We start from the raw sequence: 18,848 nt of genomic DNA, 5'->3' as shown, positions 1-18,848 counted from the left end.
GAAACGATTTAAATTTACGAAAATGATGCAGTTATAAGGAAGGAACTTAGACAACGATTTTGATCCATGAAATACTTCCAAGATCAATGTCATCATAGACATAGAGCGCCGCCACTACGCCACAGTGAATTCCGCTGCACGGTGTGGCTTGAGCTTGATGATCGTCTCCATTTAACAAACATCAGTAACGAGAAGATTTGCAACTTAGGAAATCAACTCATTGATCTTTGTTCGCATGATTAGACTGATGAGTGCACGAAGCCTAATGAGCAAAGGCTAAAGAATCGTAACTATTGATTGGAAATTGTTCATGTTTTGGATTTGGATATAGAAGATTGACTAAGAGACTTGGTAGGTATTTGTGAGAAGACGGAGAAAATGATAACACCAACAGATGACCAACATAGGCAACTGACAGTTATGATAACGACCTGCCTCAATTGATTGATAACAATAGCGAGTAAATAGATCTTAATGCATGTTCTACTAGAGCTTCTCCACACACCTTGAATTTAAGTGTCCTGCGGCGAGCTCCGACTTTCTTATCTTCCATTTTGATAAACTAAACTAAACTCTTCACTTCACCAATACATCCAACTAAGAGCACCCAAATTCACCATATGCAAATCAAGAATGTCTTATCAGAATTATTCCGATTTCCTCTCACTCCAGCCGGGGAAATGCGTGAAGTTCTCTTCCGGGCTTCCTTATGCATAAATTCATTCTGCTCCATTCGGACGCTTCCGTCGCCCCTCGCTCACAACTTGGATACATAAATCATTGACGTTCCACGGTCATACCCAGCCAAACGACTGTCACAATCTTCTTCCTTTCAATATACATTCTAGACAAAGCATAACATCTGAACCCTAGGAGAAAAAATGGCCGTCAAGACTTTAGAAGTGAAGCCTTTCTCTTCACCAGAGAACTCCTCTCTCAACCTCGGAGCCGAGATCAATAATGTCGATCTGGAACACCTCAGCGAGGAAGACTTCAAAACTATTCGCAATGCTTTGTATAATCACCATGTTGTAGTACTGAAGAACCAGGCTGGCCTCTCCCCCAAAGCTCAATACGATCTCACACGTAGATTTGATCCGACGGCTGGTAAGTCTTTTCCCTTCATTCGTTTAAATATTGTGTCTAATCATTCCACCAGAAACATATGGTCATGGCAAAACTCTTGATGCGAAACGATCAGTTCTTCACCCGGACTTGAAAACAATTCCCCATCAAACTCAAGTTCAAGTCATCGGAAACGGATTTTATGAAGAATATGAAGGATTGAAAAATATTACACTCAAGCACCCTCACCACAGAGTCTTCCATAAGACCGCTATTCCAGATGAGGACGATTTGGCATTCACACGCTTCTACAGATGGCACGTTGACGCTGCTCTGTATGCCCTCAATCCACCAAAAGTAACATCTTTGATGGCTGTAAAGGTTCCCGCTGGCCGTCGCCAAACTCTTCGTTACGATGATGGAACTGGTGAAGAAATGGATGTCCCTCTTGGTACCACTGCTTTTGTCTCCGGCCAAAACATGTATGATTTGTTAAGCGAAGAGGATAAGGAGTTCGTTCGTGGCGCGAAAGCAGAATACGCGCCACATCCATATATTTGGATGTCTCCTGCAAGATCACGCTCCACCGGCCTTGGCATGGTTTCAGATGGGAATGAGTTGCCTTTGTCTGAACTTCCTCCAGTCGATGAGAAGGACATCAAGATTTTGCCTATGTGTTGGAAGAACCCAGTCACGGGTAATTTGGCACTTCAAATCCATCCAAGTGCCATCAAAGCCATTCATCTACCGAATGGAGAGGTTATGACCGATCTCAAGGAAGTGAGAGATTTAGTTTATCGCCTACAGAGACCAGCTATTAGTCCAAAATTCGTGTATCCACATGATTGGGTGGAAGGCGATTTGGTCTTGTTCAACAATCAAGGAGTCTTACATTCGGTAGTAGGTGCATTTAGTCCCGAGGAAAAGAGACTATTTAGACAGTGCAACATGGCTTCTTCCGAAGGAGTTATGGGGCCAGATGGCAAGCTCTACTAGAAATGCAAAGAAGGATGGCGGATACTGACTGGGGGTTTTTTGTTTTGTTTTTGTTTGGAAGATAGGTTACGAACTCGGCGTTGTTCTACGTATCAAGCCTCACCACATGGGAGGAACTCGGCGTTTGATAACGTAACAAGCGTATACCCCTTTTTGCTTGGTTACGATAGATAGATATAGCAAGTACATTTTGAATAAAGATTTTTGAGCTTCTGAATCTAAGCGTGGCGGATTGAATTTCACATGCTAAATGTGATGCGCCGTGAATTTCACATGCTTTGAGCCTTTTACATGTTTCCATCTTCAATGTGGAGATCACATTACATAGCAGATGATGCATTCCAAGGTTGTCATAGATGGGGTCAATGAGGATGATCCGATAGGCTTTGTGAAAGCCCTCTTCTTCGCCAAAGATAACCAGCTTAGCACAATGCTTGATGAACATTATCCAGAATGTTCCTAGACAACGATAGATTTTTGACTGAGAGTCTAAACAAGGACTTGTGGAGAAAGGCCAATTTATCTCATCTACTACTTTTGCCTACAAAGCCATCAGATCTGCCTCAATACATTTTGGATAGATAATGCATAGGTGTCTCAGATATGATATGAAGTGGCCAGCGGACCAACACTGATGAGGAGAAATGTAACCTACCCGTCGTTAAAGAATACAGGCTACCTTGCGTACAGAAACAGATCGAGATGTTTTCAGCTGAGAGGATGATCCTGCAGTGACCCGATGGTACCGCCGGAAATCTAATTCGTCTGTACGTATATCAAATTGTCATGCATGCACTCTCGCACTATCGCACTCCAGGTACCATATGATCTCCCCAGGGTTTTTCAAGGTTCACGGTCTGTAGGCGTGGTAGGCTACGTTGTTGGTGTGGGGAAGCGCTGTTAAACACAAACAAGCACTTGGGGTTGCATACTTGCTGCCCAGCTTTGTGTAGCGTAGCATCGATGATGATTTGGGCTCTTTTACGTGGTACTCGAGGACACCGCAATTGAACAACAAAGAAAGTGACGGAAAGATAAAAATAAGACAATCGATACTTACGTCTTCTCCTTTAAACTTTCTGCTAGACACCGGTTGAGAATCTCCGAAGGATCAGCTGAGCTTAGGTATTCCTTGTTTCGGAAATTCGATTAAGATCTGTTGGAAAGTTAGATTGACTCGTGCCCGGTGACACTGCATGGACTAGACTGACACAGGAGATCTACATGCAATGCAATATCAGGTATTCAACTCAATTACCGGTCCTGGCACTCCGTACGTCAATAATTAAATAATATAAAAATAATTACAACTGCTTCTAACGTCTTGCCGATTGTCTTCCTTCTTTCATATCTCCAACGCTATAGCTACGGACATATTTCCGCAACCATATCAAAGGCTTTGTTTGTGAAGGACCGTCCGTTGCAAAGTACGCCTCGAATGGAGAACTGGGAGAAGCATGGTGTTGTTCGGATACCTTCAGACTCCACAATTTTGTGTCGTTAATAACAATAATACTACCGCTACGTCTGCGAAACCTTCCAATGCGAATGAATATGGGCATGATAGAGAGAAAGTGTCGGAACCCTCGGTGGGCTTATTTGGACCTGCCACCAGGATCTTGAGAACAGGCGCAGATATTCTCAACAATAAGCTGCTACAAGTGCGAGATGGGTTGACGGAAGAAGAACGGTCTGCCTTGCGCAAAAAGGAGGAGAGAATACAAATTCTGAATCTGCGGATGAAGAATGCAGAAACGATGGAGGTTTGGAGGAGTGCCGCGAAAGAGTTAGATCTACTCGAGGATAATGAAGCATGGAAACTCGATTCACTGTCGACCGATTTCGACGCTGCGTTAATCGAAGCGAGGACTAAACAGATGGATACGGCCAGAATCGATTGTGATATCAAGAAGATGCTTACACTGGTGCGCACAACGTTGTCGAGGGATTTGGGAGGCATGGGCAATATCAGATTATACAAGCATAGTCACGTTGGAACGAAAGTTGTCATCGAGAGGTATATTGAGTCGACGTTGGATACAGTACGCGCATTGGTTGAGAATAGCAAGTATACCTTGCCGGTTGGATTGGAGACGAAGGATATACTAGAGCAGGTTGTGTATGCTAGGCAGGCTTTTGGGAGAAGTGCCTTACTACTGAGTGGAGGAGCAACTTTTGGAATGAACCACGTCGGAGTTTTGAAAGCCTTGTTTGAGGCTCGTCTACTGCCAAGAATCATATCGGGTGCTTCTGCAGGTAGTATTGTTTGTGCTGTGTTATGCGCAAGGACTGATGAAGAGATCCCGGACGTATTAAAAGAATTCCCACATGGAGACCTTGCAGTGTTCGAGGAAAATGGAAACGAAGATGGAGTCCTGGATAGAATCAGACGGCTGTTGACAGAAGGGGCGTGGATTGATATTAAACATTTGACGAGAGTCATGCGGGAACTTTTGGGAGATATGACATTTCAAGAGGCTTACAATCGATCTCGTCGCATTCTCAATATTTGTGTATCATCTGCCTCGGTATATGAGTTACCTCGACTACTCAACTATGTTACAGCGCCGAATGTCATGATTTGGTCAGCGGTAGCTGCCTCATGTTCGGTGCCTCTTCTATTTTCTGCAGCGGAGTTGCTCATGAAAAATCCGCTTACGGGAGAGACTTCGTCGTGGAATCCTACACCTCAACGTTGGATTGATGGGAGTGTGGATAACGATCTACCAATGACTCGGTTGGCAGAAATGTTCAATGTCAATCACTTCATTGTTTCTCAAGTCAATCCTCATGTCATACCATTTATCGCTAAGGATGAGGAAGCGATCAAAGATACTGTAATGAAAGATGGTAGTGGAGGACCCGGCTGGGTCTATAATCTCACACATCTGGCAAAGGCTGAAGCTCTGCATCGTATGCAAGTTCTGGCTGAATTGGGAGTGTTTCCAAATTTGGTAACTAAGTGCAAGTCTATTCTGAGTCAGAAGTATTCTGGAGATATCACAATTCTACCAGAGATTAATTTCAAAGACTTTCCCAGAATATTAAAGAATCCCACGACCGAATTCATGGAGCAGGCTTGTTTGTCTGGGGAAAGAGCTACTTGGCCAAAATTAAGTCGTGTATGGAATCACTGCGCCGTTGAACTGGAGTTAGATGCTGCTGTGCAGAAATTACGAGCGAGAGTAGTTTTCAGTCCAAGTGAGGTAAACCTAAGGCGGCTGAGGGCTGGTGAGGGCTCTCGACAGTCTTCCGGGATGGGAAGACAGAGATTTGACAATGGAAATTTGTTGTTGATGTCGCGGGATGAAGATGGTGAATTTTCAAAGCAAGATGGGAAACGGGAAAATTCATCTCGCCCGTCACTCAGGGCAACAGCTTCGGTGTTGGACATTACGAAACATAAAGAGCGTTCCCATTACACTGTACATCATTCTGCCCAGACTACTCCACGTCGTACGCCACGATTAGGGCTAGAAAATGAAATGTTCAGCTTCCCTATTCCTTCGAAAGACATGCTTTATATCAAGAACCAAATTCGAGATCTCTCATCTGCCGGAGAAACAACACTTTCACCGTCAAGCTCCGATGCCGACAAAGGATCACAGACTGATGGAAGCACTACAGAACTAGAAGCCGAGGAAGCTATATATGGTATAGCTAGCTCGACAAGTGATAGACAGCTTGATTTGTTCTCCAGAAATCAGCCTATCACTGCCGGAACGGATCGTGTTCTCGCTACATCTCCATCGATCGTAAGAAATGGAACGGAGTTTATATATTCACCCACAGCCATGTCGCCAGCTGAGATGAGACCAAGAGAGGAGAGGAAGAGCCTCACTGAACCGAGTAGTCCTGATTGGAGTTACAAGAAAATGTTTCATCAGTGGAAGGAAGACGATATGAGGGATGCTGCATAGATGGCGAGGAGCACAGGATACCATTTTCCCCGCGAAATAGTGTGGGACTAATCTAAGTTGATTTTATAATGAATGATTGGAATGAGCAATGATTGGAGTTTATGCATGGAATTGGGGCGGGTGATTGGGATTTCGTTATAAGCGACTGAAGTTTGAAATAGTGATGGTTGCACAGGATTGGCGTTCATGAAATCTTGCATCAATAGCGACGGTCAGAAAGCATGGTTGGATTAGTTAACAAGATAGAGGCATTATAAGGATTACAATTCTTTTTAAAGACCAGCAATAGCATGCTACATTAATTTAAGCTGGCCGATGGCCAGATATTGTACTAAAATAAAAAGCATGTACCCACCTGCTTGCAAGCTACCATCAGCAAGGCCGAATTCACAGAAGCACGTGAGGAGCTAGAAAGACTAGGTGGAAACCTCAGAGTGGGCAGAATTACGTAACCTTTGACTCTAGTGCACATCACAGACCACGCCATTCATCCCACTACTAAATTTTATGGCGGGGTGGTCGGTTCGCCGTTTCATCATGAGTACAGTACTTATCCAGTACTCGTACGCACAAAAACATCCATCACAGCTATTATATTACAATTTGATTCAGGAAGTCAAAATCAATGATGGATTTCTATGCAACTTCCCAATACCCTGAGGGGGTGATCAGCTTCCTTGATACCGATCTTTACAAGTTAACGATGCAATGCGCCGTTTTAAAATACTTTCCCACCGTTCGAGTGACTTACGCGTTCAAGAATAGAACGCCGGAGAAGAAGTTGTCAAGAGCTGCATTTCGTTGGTTACAGCTTCAGATTAGCAGTAAGAACTCACAGCTGGAGTATTGATCTGGAAGGAAGCTAATGAAAATAGAACTGGGAAATATTGCGCTCAAAGACGAAGAATTCCGATTTCTCCAAAATACGTGCACATACTTAAACCAGCCTTACCTCGATTTCTTGAAAGAATTCCGACTAGATCCGCGAAACCAGATTGAGGCTACTTTTGTAGCAGACGATGACAAGGGGAAAGATGAGGACTTGGGAGAAGTCAATTTGGTGGTTAAGGGTTTATGGGTCGATACTATCCTGTACGAAATCCCGTTATTGGCTCTAACCAGCGAGGCATACTTTAAATTCATGGATACGGATTGGACATACGACGGACAAGAAGAAAAAGCATACGAGAAGGGAATTTCGCTTTTAGAAGGCGGGTGCATTGTATCGGAGTTTGGAACCAGAAGGAGAAGAGATTATCACACCCAGGCTCTTGTGTTCCGCGGATTGGTCAAGGCGAAGAAAGTAGGAGAAGAGCGCAAGTTGGCAGGAAAGATTTCGGGCACGAGTAATGTTCATTTGGCTATGAGGTTTGGAATTCCTCCTATAGGAACTGTCGCACATGAATGGTTCATGGGAGTCGCGGCTATCACGGATAACTATAGAAGTGCTACGGCTACTGCATTGGACTACTGGGTCGGATGCTTTGGTCAAGGTGTTTTGGGTATCGCTCTTACAGATACCTTTGGTACTAAAGACTTTCTCCGGGTCTTTTCTCAGAAAATCCCATCTCTCACAACCGCTACTTCGGGGGCAGCTGCTACATTACCGTCGGCCGATACACTCACGACTAATGGAACGACTAGTACGAATCCGCCTTTGGATGCAACGGGAGACAAAACGAACGAAGATTCCCCAACATTTGCGCAAGCTTTCACTGGTGTACGACAAGATTCTGGCGACCCGGCAAGCTTTGTAAAGAAGATGCGTCAATTCTACGATGAACAGGGAATCAAGGAGAAGAAAACAATTGTTTTTTCCGATTCCTTAGACGTCGAACTTTGTATAAAATACAAGCAAATTGCCGAAGAATCAGGATTCCAGCCTACCTTTGGTGTGGGCACATTCTTCACAAATGATTTCGTTCACACAACTTCAGGCAAGAAGTCGACGCCATTGAATATTGTCATAAAATTAAGCTCTGCAGATGGTAAACCGGCTATCAAGATCAGTGATAATATTGGGAAGAATATGGGTGATGAGGTTACAGTCTTGAGAGTAAAAAAGGATTTGGGATATGTAGAAGAGGAGTGGCAGGGAGGTGACGAGACAACAAGATGGGGAAAGGAAGGAGCAGATGTTGTGAAGAAATAATCGCAATGTCAGTACTTGGATCATAACACAAAATATCTTACATCAATATGGTCGGCGTTTTATGGGAGCGGCTTGCGTTTTTTCTAGATATCAAACCCATTAGGGATAGAGAAGTAATTGGTTTATTGCTGTCATAGATTTGTAGATGGGCGTTAATAAGAGGATTTTTTATGATAACAATAAGTTCCACTGCTCGTTCTTCATGTGCTCTAGCCGCTTGTAACTATTCAGCGAAAGGTTTGAATATGGATAGAGATATCATTGTTATTACCCAGTGGTAAAACAGTGTCAAGTCTCATTCAAAGGTTAGATTTCCCAAATTCATGTACTTCACTTCACAGTTATAAGGTATTCCGATACAATCAATATCACAATACTTGCTTCTCTTCCCTGCAACCGAAAACGGACTCTACAATTCTCGGCTTTCTTTCTCTTGTGTCCAAAAAAAAAAAACTCTTTTTTTTTCTCAAGTTCTCCCTAGAATCTTCCAAAAGTTGATGTCCTCCTGCTGCCCACGAATATCTAGCTTCATCGATTTATCATCCAGTGTGCTACCATAAATCATCAAAACAACCTGATGAGTCAAAGTCGGTGGTCTAGTATGGAGAACTCATATATCTCATATGACTCGCTGGATAAAAGCTGTGTAAGTAGGCATACAGTGGTCAGAGTGCTTGAAAAGAAGAACTTTGACTACGGTATATTAGAGGAAAGTCATGGGTATTTGAATGACTGGCTGTCCGGGGTGATTTGCTTTTACGTTTAGTACAGAAATGTCGGAGTGCTGCTTGGAAATTTGATGCTATGCTTTGTTTGAGGAATGGCTATGTATGATGACTCGGCAGCTAGAGGTGCATGGCGAGCATATTTGGTGCGCTACAGCGTTGTATATTTTATGCCTTCGGAAGATAGGACATGGCGAGGTAAGATACTGTTCAGGAGGAGAAAAATAACATCGTGCCGGAAGGATTCAGAGCCTATGCGGAGTAAAGGCGGAACAATTTCTTCGGCCGTTCAATGCGGCAGATTGACTTGGGAAAGCTGTTCTCGATGTTTTTGAAAATGAGTCTTCAGATACTTAACGCTTAACTCCATTATGACGATTTCTCGTCTATGAACATCCACAACATATCTTCGGGTGATTTCATCTAACATAAATCCCGTGAACCCATCGTGGCCATAGCCAGAGTGTCGACTCGACTGTAAGCGAGAAAGAGCAGCATTTCCAATTCATTGCCTATAGGTATCAGTAGACCCCAAGCATGTCGAGGAAGAGACGTCATCGCTGGAATACAAGTGTCGTTCCAAAGCGTCACGGCTTGAACAGGTAGTATTGCGAAGCAATTTTAGCTAGCAGACATTTACAGTAACGATTTTCAATTCGGTATGTTGGAGTAGGAGTAGAGAGAGAAATCGGAGATGCATTTGTGATTCCAGGAAAAGGCCGCGTAGATGAAAATTTGGAATGTAGAATTTGGATCCTCTCAATTTTCGCTTATGGATTAGGATATGAGATGATTTTTTGCTGATTTATTGTGCATTCGGAGAGTATATGGGCATTTGCCAACTATCACGCCATATATCTTCACGCCGCATTGTTCATTTCAACAAGTTGGCATCGAAATTCGGAAATCCAAAAAAACTTTTACACATTTCTGAGAAATAACAATAGAGGTACCGAAAGCTTTTGAGATGAACCAAACTTTGCATTTCATTTGAGTACTAAATGTATGAAAGTAGTAATGTCCAATGCCATAAGAAAAGAAAAGAAAAGTGAAAGTAAAAGCCAAATAGCCCTTTCAACGCTTCGATCTTTCCTTCCTTCAGCCATCACGGCGCTTTCTCGCGCTCACAACTGCAAACCCAGGATTTTCCAAGAACATCTTCCAAAACTCGGGATCCTTTTGAACAATCTCAGTATCCTCAGGGCGTTCTGTTTTAATATCTTCAAGCCCGAAGGCTTCGTGCATCTTTGTGGAGCCTGAATAACTAACTTCCATTAACGTCGCCTCGAATTCGAGTGGTGTTTTCAATTGAAGCACGTATCGCATCTTTACTCCTCCAGGAATATTCTCTATATCTTTATATCTGAGGCCATATTTGCCGGTGGTGGGAACAATTCCCCTGGGATCGCCACTTCTAACGCCCACAAACCGGCCACCAGGCTTTAGGTTCGCCACAACATTGGCCCACATCTGCTCAAGAGCTTTCTCGCTGGGTGCGTGGTCAAAGACCCAATTCGCCATGACAAGGTCATATTGGTCTTTGATAAGATTGCCAAGTGGTTGAGTCAAATCGGCTTCGATCCACTTGATCTTATCACGACCAAGGGATGCTTCGATCTCCTCTCCGGCTTGCAACATTCCGGGGGTTATATCTACGAGGTCGACAGACTCTGCTCCGGCATCAAGAACTTGGCGTGCTCTGAGTCCAGAGCCACCGCCTAGATCCAATACCTTGAGTCCGGTACAGTCCCCGAGTGCCAACGCCAAAAGCTGTGTTTCTAAGATGCCTGATGGAAGTAAAGCAATGTCATCATAGCCGTGTGCCTGATCATTGTACTCTGCTATGAGTGTTTGATAGTCTGACATGATCGTGAAGTTGCTTGAAACTGAGAGTTGATTTAGAGATTGAGTGTGAATATGAAAACATCTTGAATGTGGCTCCCAAGGGCTTGATATATTCAGTGTGGTTACAACGATGCATGCGTTGTCAGTTGGTACGATTATCCGGTGGGATAGCTGATCTTTAGCAAGCCGACTTTGTATTCGATGACATGAAATCTAAGCAATTTGGTTCGCTGGGTATTCGTCGCCAGGTGCATCAGCATGTGTATTGCGTAATACGATATGCGAGTATAATCGAAAAGGGTGTTGAGAGTCAAACCTGATCGGTTCTAGCGTGTGAGCTTCATGGAGAAGCTAGCAATTAAGGGAAGCTCAGTTTCTTTCTCTACCTCTTTTGGCAGGTTATATCTCCTTCCCCTGCTCACGACCTCAATTCTATGGACACCTGCTACACATTCTTCTATCGGAAGATGTTACCGGTAAGCTGCGTTCCTCATTGAAACGCATACCTCATCGGGACCATGCCCTAAGGAAACATTTGGTCATAGTAGATGTCTAAACATGGTCATCTCGTATGTCATCCTACGTCGTCAAATTCAGAGTGTGACCACACATTTCCGTAGGTGCGCACCTGTCTTCCTGTGAACGTCTCGTAGCCATGACTTTGGAAAGTTTCAATGAATTAGCATGCCATGTTGAATAGTATTCCAACTTCCTGATTGCCATCTTGAATCAGTCTTACAATATCAACAATGGATGCTATCGAAAATGTTACTGCTGAAGAGAGTACTGTCCTTAAGGTTGCTGTCCGTTACCACCCATGCTTACTCAGCATTACTTATTACACGAGAAACGAAACTTCATTTCACACAAACATAACACAGTAATAAGATCTAATGATGGTATGATAAATGGGAGAGGTGACATATAGTAGCACATTATGTATGCGTTTTCTGTCTGTTGTTAATAACTGGCTCTTGTCTCCTCACAAATGAAACCTACCCCTCACTGGGCAAGATTAGCGGAATTCGTGCTAGCTTTCCAGTGAAAGTCTCTTTGCCTCTTTCCCCTTTTGCTCTACAATCGGAGCAACATGTGAACTTCATCTTTGTATGAAGTAAAGTCATCCCAGGGCGGTGAAAGCTAGGTATTTTCCCACCAACTCATTCATTGGTCCTTTTTGCCTCGCTCCCTTTCTTCGATGTTCGAACCCCTCACTTCCGTCAATTTACGATCCACTCTTATCTCTATCCACGTACTCCACGAATTAGCCTCGTCCAAACATCAAGACCATGATCTCTCATCTGTTTACTTTTTTCTGTACAACTCTTCAAATTCTCATTCATCCGTGACCCAATCCTCATTAAAAATGACAGCCCCAGAAGCAGCCCCAGAAGCCAATGTTGAATCCATGAGCCATCTCACCTCCTCCCATATTTCAAGCATTCCAGACCCACCAAAAGCCAAAGATCTAAATGCATCGCACATCGTCATCACCAAAACTACCTCTCCAAGAACTGTTCCCGAACCTGACAGTAAAGAAGTATGGGCTTCAAAAAATTGCACTGATCACATGATTACTGTGCGATGGACTGCCGACGAAGGATGGCAGACCCCTGAGATCAAACCCGTAAATTTGATCCTTTCTCGCTGTTCCTGTCCTTCTCGAGTATCTTTATAATACGGGGCAATACTGACGCAGGAGTAGTATGGGCCACTGACAATGATGCCCACAGCATCCTGTCTTCACTATGCAACTCAATGTTTCGAAGGCATGAAAGTCTATCGTGGATTCGATGGGAAGCTCCGACTCTTCAGACCAGACAGGAACTCAAAACGTCTGCTAATGTCTGCTCAACGAGTGGTTCTTCCAGCTTTCGATCCCATAGAATTGGAGAAGTTACTTTTGGCTTTCATGGCGGTTGATGGTCCTCGTGAGTGTTGATTTCTCTGGCTTCTTTCTGTCTAATCGGATTGGATTCTGATATGCAGTAGGTTGGCTCCCCAAATCTCGACCGGGAACGTTTCTTTATGTTCGCCCTGCTATCATTGGAGACGGAGAAGAACTTGGAGTCACTTCTCCTTCTGAAGCTTTACTATTTGTTATAGCTGTTCCATGGCCAGACCTGTCGGGTACGCCTCCGGGGGCAGAACCTAAGCCTCCGGGACTCAGGTTACTTGCTTCGTAAGTAACGTCATGAACTATTTTATTACTGAATAGAATAGCTTAATGAAACTTTTGGAGCATGATGACCAGGCTATTATTGACAATTTTATAGTAAAGAGGACACCCGCGCTTGGCCTGGAGGCTTTGGATACGCTAAAGTGGGAGCGAATTACGGCCCGGCATTTGTAGCCCATGTAAGTTTGCTTAGCCATCTATTCTTATTGGGATTGTTTCAATCTTCGAGTGTAGATTTTACATCGAACCCAAAATTGGTATTTTGTCTTGAAAGCCCCTTGGTTATATATCGCCTTGCTGTTCGCTTAGAGGTTCATTGGATACTCAATTCACACCCGGAGCACTTTATTGTTCCCATCATTCCTATTAATCCAAAAGGCTTCATCATCAGGGCTTTCACTTCTCATTCCATTGTACAGCACCGTCTATCTCTTTTATATATCCATGTGCTGTGTTACTAGGGAAGTTACTTTGTGCAGGTTTAAGCTAATCACACCTTTTAGATGGCGGGTCGCAAGCTTGGCTATGATCAAATCCTTTGGCTCTTTGGTTCCGATTATCAAGTTACTGAAGCTGGAGCTAGTAACTTTTTTCTCGTTGTAAGTATCTTCGCCACGAATCATAGATTCTTTGAGTATCTTTCATTCTCTCTTCAAATCATCCCTTCATCCTTTCCTCAACAGTGCAGCCATTCTTCACTCCTCTCGCATACTATACCCTAACAACCCACCAGCTCCGTGACCCCAAATCCCAAGCCCTCCAGCTCCTCACTGCTCCTCTAACCGAAAAGCTAATCCTCGATGGCGTCACCCGCCGAAGCGTCCTTGATCTCGCCCACGAACGCCTGTCCCCATCTTCTAAAGCTCTACCTTCTGATATTGAACCTCTAGAAATTGTAGAAAGAACATATACTATGTTAGAAGTAGAGGAGGCCCAGAAGGAAGGGAGAATCGTTGAGGCTTTCTTGAGCGGTACTGCTGTAAGTTTTCCCCTCTTCTCTTCTCGCCCCTTTCCATTAAATCGCATTCACAATCCTAACGCAAACGGAAATAAACACACCATGTTTCATCCTCTCGCACCTATAGCACCAATCTCCTCTGCTTCGTCTGCCCACAAGAACTAATCTCTCCCTCCCATTCAACAGTATTTCATAACCCCTGTCTCCGCCATCTCATTCCGAGATCGCAATATTGAAATCCCTATGCAAAACGCAGCTGGTGATAGTGGTGTCTATGCCCAGATGATCAAAACTTGGTTGTACGATATCATGTATGGGAATGTAGAACATGAATGGGGTGTTGTGGTCGACGAGGATCAATGATTGCAGTGCTATATGGACATCAAATAACGACATGGCCGATAACCTGGCTGGCTTGCAAACTTATTGTAGTTATAAATGGGAGTGATACAGAGGTGAAGGAGATTAAAAGGGAACGGGAGGAGACGTGAAAGAAGCTTAAGCTATACACAATTAGTAGATTGATAGATAGATATCTTACAATTAGACATTAATGCACCAAAACAAACTAGATCAAAAAGTAAAGTAAAGTCAAATATTCATTCGTAGTATTTTGTGCGCCTAAAATACAATCTTTCGCTCCCTAATTTGCATGCCATTCAACTTTCAACAATAAACTCCCAATCCATTCCCAATAAATCAAGGGTAATTAGAGGTACTTTGAAAAAGATAGCAAAATGCATGCAAATACAGAAGTGCCTGGTCCCATATTGGTTGAGAATTCTTCGTCTACTAGTTCTTCCTACCCTTCCCAGCTTTCATTATTTTGTCTCTTCCTATTTATCCTTGGCTCCTGGTTGAGCGTTTGTTAACCTCTGCCTTAACAGCGTCAGTTCCTGATGCGACTGCCTCAGAGGCCTTGTCTTTGGCACCGGCAGCAGCATCCTTGGCCTTGGCGGCTGCTTTCTTGACTTGTGGTGGTGGAGTAGATCCGCTCATGCTAACAATACCGACAATAATGGCAATAAGGGTGACAACGACGGCACCGATACCGGCAGCAGCCTCAGGAACGAACTTAATCGCTTGAATGGGGTCATTTTGAGCAATGGTGAGGAACAAGTCAAGCTTCTCCTTAACGTAATGAACTGGGTCATCAGCGAAGACGAGATCAGATGGAGACTTTGGCTTGTCCTCAGGCTTTGGAATAGACTCGATTTCAACCAATTGTTCAATGGGGTGCTTCTCGTTGAAGGTCTCGTCAGCGAACTTAGCAGCATCCTCAACAGAGTGACCGATGTAGATGTTGTCGAAGAGAATATCGCTTTGCATGGTCCAGATTTCGAAACCAATCTGTGGTTATGTTAGTGTTATGATTTAAATTGAGAAGAAGAATTACTTACGGCTCCCATTGGCTCGAGGTTGGATGGGGTCTTGTCCTCGTAGTAGTCTGGGTTCTTGATCTTGCGTGGAGCCCAGACACCCTTGTAGGCTGGGTTGTCAATGAATGGTGCAGTCCACTTGCCCTTGTAAGCTGGGTTCTTAACCAATGGCTTCTCCCATTTACCACAGCCAGAAACATCGTCACACTTGGGGTTTGGTACGGTTGGGGCGATCCAGTCTCCATCCTCCTCATCATCCCAATCCTCTGGCTTTTGTGCCTCCGGGTCAGGGATGCTAAGAGGCTCATCCTCTAACCAATCCTCAGGCTTGGTAGCTTCCTCATCAACGATCTCGAATGGTGCTTCCTCATCCCAGTCCTCGGGCTTCTTAGCTTCTGGGTCAGCGATACGGGCCTCGTCAACCCAGGTATCTGGCTTGGAGTCCTTGGCATCATCAATTTCCTTGGGTGGGTTGAATGCTGGAACGAAGTCGTCGGAGAGAAGGTTAACCTCCTTAACTTGCTCGCCATCCAACTTGATGATGGCAGTGTTGTTGGGGTGAATGATCAAGGTGTAAAGTTCGGTGGTCTTGAGGATTCTGGCTGCTGGTGCAGGAGTCATATGCTTCTCCTCATATTCACCAGTCTTTGGGTTCTTGTGGTTAATGATAAGGTGAACCTTGTTGGTGGTACCACACTTGTCTGGTCCGAACATGATAACATATGGAGATGCGTTGGAGAACTCCTCTTGGTGAAGAGCCTTGTTGTCACGAAGAAGCTTCAAGTATGCTCCACCACACTCAAGACCATCTGGCTAGATGTTAGCAATGCTAATTGGTTCGTTGGAAACACTCTATACTGACTTTGCATCTTGACCTCATATTGAACAACGAGGGTCTTTCCCTTGTTGTCAATCTTCTTGGGGAATTTGGCAGAAATGGCGTGATGGGCAGCTGGGTTCTTGACAACGAGACCCTTATCTCCCTCCATACCCTTGAAGACGTGGGGTTCCTCTACAGCCCATTCTCCAACATAAGCCCATTCTTCCTCTTCCTTGTCGGAACCCTTGGTGTCCTTTTTGGCGTGAGATGGCTTCCATCGTGTCTCCCAGTCATCGGTGAACTGTTCGAGGAAATCGGCAGTTATTTTGGTAGGCTGTGAGAGAATTGATTGTTAGGAACTGTCTTGGAAAAGGCGACTGAGGGGTATGGAATGTGTGGATTAGTAGGAACTTACAGTGAAGGTGGGAAGCTCAATGCCGGTTGAGGTGGCAGATGAAACTGACGAAGAAGCTTCAGTAGCAGCACTTGATACTGAGGAGCTTGCTTCCTTGAGAACAGATTGAGCATCGGCATTGACAGAAGTGGCCAAGAGGGCAGCTGCTGAAAAGGCAGCTGTAGTGTGAAAACGCATGATGAGTAGAAGAGAACTGAGCTCTAATCGACCTTCTTTAGATTGACAAGAATAGTTCTACGACTTTGAAAAATTGCTTCCAGAGCTCAATGGATGTAAAAAAACCAGAGAAGATGAAAAAGCGATTGATGCGACTTTTATGGTCCTGGAGAAAGTGCTGGGAATTAAGAATATGCCACAGTGTCCTATATTTTGGCGTATACTCGTTTAGGTAAGGTTTCCAGTGACAAGGTTTTGAGTTTCCCCTCACGAAATGGATGATGGAAGCATCGACTAGTACGATAACGTGAATATTTGGTATGCCGATCGGCCTGTGAATTCTCGACCGGGTCTTGCTAATATGATATCTGCTAATATGAATAAGAAGATACCAATTGACAACTATCTATCAATACGTGTTTGCACTGCTAGCACAGCCGATGTTGATTTGTCTAATGATGGAGATTGAGCCGAGTTTGGAAAGAAAGACGTCTTAGACTGCGTGTATATCTATCTAAAGCTGTGTTGGACAATACCTATCTAATCATTCATCGCGCTGTCCAGTTCTGATCCCCCAGTGGACATATGACAATCTGATAGCCATCAGATACGTGGTATGGATGTCCAACATCTAACTCGGACAACTCCCGCACACCTACGATACATACACCTATGTATCTGTCTACATCCGCTTATCTATCATCTACCTGCGTACGCCCCAGATCCCAAGTCGGCACTTTATGTTGACACAACACAAGTCTGGGAGCCAAAAAGAACACACGTGTTCGCCTTCTCAATATCAATGCCGTCTCTTCCTCAACATTGGATCCGTCCCCAGCCTCCTCTTCGTCAGCTACAACACTGCCCTTTTCCATCCTTCCTCCCATTCCGAGCCTCTGTTCGATTTCTTTCTATCGGATACCTATCGGGGACAAGTATCCACAGCCGTCCTAGGCTGAGTGCAGGGTCTGCTTGCCAGTCAATGCAACGGTAGAAAAACTGAGAAAGAGGGGCAGAGCCAAGGGGAAGCTTACCTAGACACTTCCCCACCGAAATGCTACTAACCAACAAATTACATGGCACAATTTAATTTTCTCCATACGCCATCGAAGATTGACATTTTTATTTTGAGGCTACCAATTGAGTATTTCTATTTTGCATTGCTAGACCCTCGGGATTTCTTTCCAATTTATGTATATTTCACATACACGGTAGTACTATTGCAAAAGAGTTATACACAGCAATCATGACTAGCCAAAACCCAACTCAAGAACCGGAAAATAATGATCATCTTATTATTTCACAAGATTCCCAACATCCCGCAAATCTAATCCCAGAACTTTGCGCAAAGTTTTGGCATCTAGGCTGGGTAACAGGTACAGGAGGAGGTGCCAGTATTCGCAAGGAGTATGCCCTTCGTCCCCCTCACTCCAACCATAAACTAACCTTCCCAGTGATCTCGTATACCTTGCGCCGTCTGGAGTCCAAAAAGAACTCATGAAACCAGAACACATTTACGTCCTCGATATAACCAAACAACTCGATCCCAAGCAACGCATCTACCTCCGCTCACCACCCAATCTCAAGCCTTCCCAATGCACCCCCCTGTTCATGGCTGCATTCACCAAACGAAACGCAGGTTGTTGCATCCATACACATTCGAAATGGGCAGTCCTCATCACCCTGCTCCTAGAATCCGCACCCAACACCACGATGTTTGAAATCAACAATATCGAACAGATCAAGGCATTTGGAAAAGGCTATACAAAGTCAGGAAATTTGGGATACCATGATACGTTGCGCATCCCAGTGATTGAAAATACACCCCATGAAGAAGATCTGACAGAGTACCTGGAAGAAGCAATGGAGAAGTATCCGGATACGTATGCGGTTTTGGTAAGGAGACATGGGGTTTACGTTTGGGGGGAGTCGGTACACAAGGCGAAGACTCAGTGTGAGAGGTAGGTTTTTGATTTCACTACTTGATTTGCGTGATGAAGATGATGCTGATATCCCATGTAGCTTGGATTACCTTTTCCAAATTGCGGTTGACATGAAGAAATTGGGTTTGCCATGGTTGAGTGATGTTAAACCGATTGCTTGAAGGACTTCGACAGTTCGAGTTGCCATTGTTGTTTGGAGATGAATTTATGATTTACAAGAATTAAAGATACCCTTTTCTTACGCCATGCTTTCCATGATGTAAATGGGGTGAATAGAAGTGTCACTCGCTTCATC

General features: G+C 44.2%; 7 protein-coding genes across 7 annotated transcripts; 5 read left to right on the top strand and 2 right to left on the bottom strand.

Annotated features, from left to right (window-relative positions):
* Positions 1–442: 442 nt before the first annotated feature.
* Positions 443–2,262, top strand: BCIN_01g08370 (hypothetical protein). Its single transcript, XM_001560942.2, has 2 exons — positions 443–1,107; positions 1,160–2,262. The coding sequence occupies exons 1-2, from the start codon at positions 882–884 to the stop codon at positions 2,059–2,061; spliced, it is 1,128 nt and encodes a 375-aa protein (XP_001560992.1). The 5' UTR covers positions 443–881; the 3' UTR covers positions 2,062–2,262.
* A 1,111-nt stretch (positions 2,263–3,373) lies between these two features.
* Positions 3,374–6,345, top strand: BCIN_01g08360 (hypothetical protein). The gene has a single exon (XM_001560943.2). The coding sequence runs from the start codon at positions 3,519–3,521 to the stop codon at positions 5,979–5,981; it is 2,463 nt and encodes an 820-aa protein (XP_001560993.2). The 5' UTR covers positions 3,374–3,518; the 3' UTR covers positions 5,982–6,345.
* A 145-nt stretch (positions 6,346–6,490) lies between these two features.
* On the top strand, positions 6,491–8,394 carry BCIN_01g08350 (hypothetical protein). Its single transcript, XM_024690757.1, has 2 exons — positions 6,491–6,805; positions 6,857–8,394. The coding sequence occupies exons 1-2, from the start codon at positions 6,607–6,609 to the stop codon at positions 8,131–8,133; spliced, it is 1,476 nt and encodes a 491-aa protein (XP_024546526.1). The 5' UTR covers positions 6,491–6,606; the 3' UTR covers positions 8,134–8,394.
* Positions 8,395–9,453: 1,059 nt separating this feature from the next.
* BCIN_01g08340 (hypothetical protein) lies at positions 9,454–11,340 on the bottom strand. Its single transcript, XM_001560945.2, has one exon. It carries the CDS (start codon positions 10,722–10,724, stop codon positions 9,957–9,959), a length of 768 nt encoding a protein of 255 aa, XP_001560995.1. The 5' UTR covers positions 10,725–11,340; the 3' UTR covers positions 9,454–9,956.
* A 624-nt stretch (positions 11,341–11,964) lies between these two features.
* Positions 11,965–14,401, top strand: BCIN_01g08330 (hypothetical protein). The gene is made up of 7 exons (XM_001560946.2): positions 11,965–12,330; positions 12,409–12,634; positions 12,696–12,885; positions 12,980–13,061; positions 13,386–13,481; positions 13,616–13,861; positions 14,027–14,401. Exons 1-7 carry the CDS (start codon positions 12,070–12,072, stop codon positions 14,201–14,203), a joined length of 1,278 nt encoding a protein of 425 aa, XP_001560996.1. The 5' UTR covers positions 11,965–12,069; the 3' UTR covers positions 14,204–14,401.
* A 20-nt stretch (positions 14,402–14,421) lies between these two features.
* Bccne1 lies at positions 14,422–16,777 on the bottom strand. The gene is made up of 4 exons (XM_001560947.2): positions 16,455–16,777; positions 16,082–16,373; positions 15,241–16,028; positions 14,422–15,190 (listed from the first exon to the last, which is right to left on the bottom strand). The coding sequence occupies exons 1-4, from the start codon at positions 16,629–16,631 to the stop codon at positions 14,681–14,683; spliced, it is 1,767 nt and encodes a 588-aa protein (XP_001560997.1). The 5' UTR covers positions 16,632–16,777; the 3' UTR covers positions 14,422–14,680.
* Positions 16,778–16,986: 209 nt separating this feature from the next.
* Bcmde1 lies at positions 16,987–18,846 on the top strand. Its single transcript, XM_001560948.2, has 3 exons — positions 16,987–18,017; positions 18,065–18,571; positions 18,633–18,846. The coding sequence occupies exons 1-3, from the start codon at positions 17,857–17,859 to the stop codon at positions 18,712–18,714; spliced, it is 750 nt and encodes a 249-aa protein (XP_001560998.1). The 5' UTR covers positions 16,987–17,856; the 3' UTR covers positions 18,715–18,846.
* The last annotated feature ends 2 nt before the right edge of the window (positions 18,847–18,848 follow it).

This window comes from Botrytis cinerea, chromosome 1, assembly GCF_000143535.2.
Source record: "Botrytis cinerea B05.10 chromosome 1, complete sequence".
Lineage (NCBI taxonomy): Eukaryota > Fungi > Ascomycota > Leotiomycetes > Helotiales > Sclerotiniaceae > Botrytis > Botrytis cinerea.
Note: the sequence above shows the minus strand (reverse complement) of the source record. Positions and strands in the feature narration are given on the sequence as shown.

Coding starts and splice junctions, on each gene's coding strand:
- BCIN_01g08370 (XM_001560942.2), top strand. CDS start 882: ATGGCCGTCAAGACTTTAGAAGTGAAGCCTTTCTCTTCACCAGAGAAC. Junction 1,108..1,159: donor TAGATTTGATCCGACGGCTG/GTAAGTCTTTTC, acceptor TCATTCCACCAG/AAACATATGGTCATGGCAAA.
- BCIN_01g08360 (XM_001560943.2), top strand. CDS start 3,519: ATGGTGTTGTTCGGATACCTTCAGACTCCACAATTTTGTGTCGTTAAT.
- BCIN_01g08350 (XM_024690757.1), top strand. CDS start 6,607: ATGATGGATTTCTATGCAACTTCCCAATACCCTGAGGGGGTGATCAGC. Junction 6,806..6,856: donor GTTACAGCTTCAGATTAGCA/GTAAGAACTCAC, acceptor TAATGAAAATAG/AACTGGGAAATATTGCGCTC.
- BCIN_01g08340 (XM_001560945.2), bottom strand. CDS start 10,724: ATGTCAGACTATCAAACACTCATAGCAGAGTACAATGATCAGGCACAC.
- BCIN_01g08330 (XM_001560946.2), top strand. CDS start 12,070: ATGACAGCCCCAGAAGCAGCCCCAGAAGCCAATGTTGAATCCATGAGC. Junction 12,886..12,979: donor GGACTCAGGTTACTTGCTTC/GTAAGTAACGTC, acceptor ACAATTTTATAG/TAAAGAGGACACCCGCGCTT. Junction 13,062..13,385: donor GCCCGGCATTTGTAGCCCAT/GTAAGTTTGCTT, acceptor CACACCTTTTAG/ATGGCGGGTCGCAAGCTTGG.
- Bccne1 (XM_001560947.2), bottom strand. CDS start 16,631: ATGCGTTTTCACACTACAGCTGCCTTTTCAGCAGCTGCCCTCTTGGCC. Junction 16,029..16,081: donor ATATGAGGTCAAGATGCAAA/GTCAGTATAGAG, acceptor ACATCTAGCCAG/ATGGTCTTGAGTGTGGTGGA. Junction 15,191..15,240: donor ACCTCGAGCCAATGGGAGCC/GTAAGTAATTCT, acceptor ACATAACCACAG/ATTGGTTTCGAAATCTGGAC.
- Bcmde1 (XM_001560948.2), top strand. CDS start 17,857: ATGACTAGCCAAAACCCAACTCAAGAACCGGAAAATAATGATCATCTT. Junction 18,018..18,064: donor GGTGCCAGTATTCGCAAGGA/GTATGCCCTTCG, acceptor TAACCTTCCCAG/TGATCTCGTATACCTTGCGC. Junction 18,572..18,632: donor GCGAAGACTCAGTGTGAGAG/GTAGGTTTTTGA, acceptor TATCCCATGTAG/CTTGGATTACCTTTTCCAAA.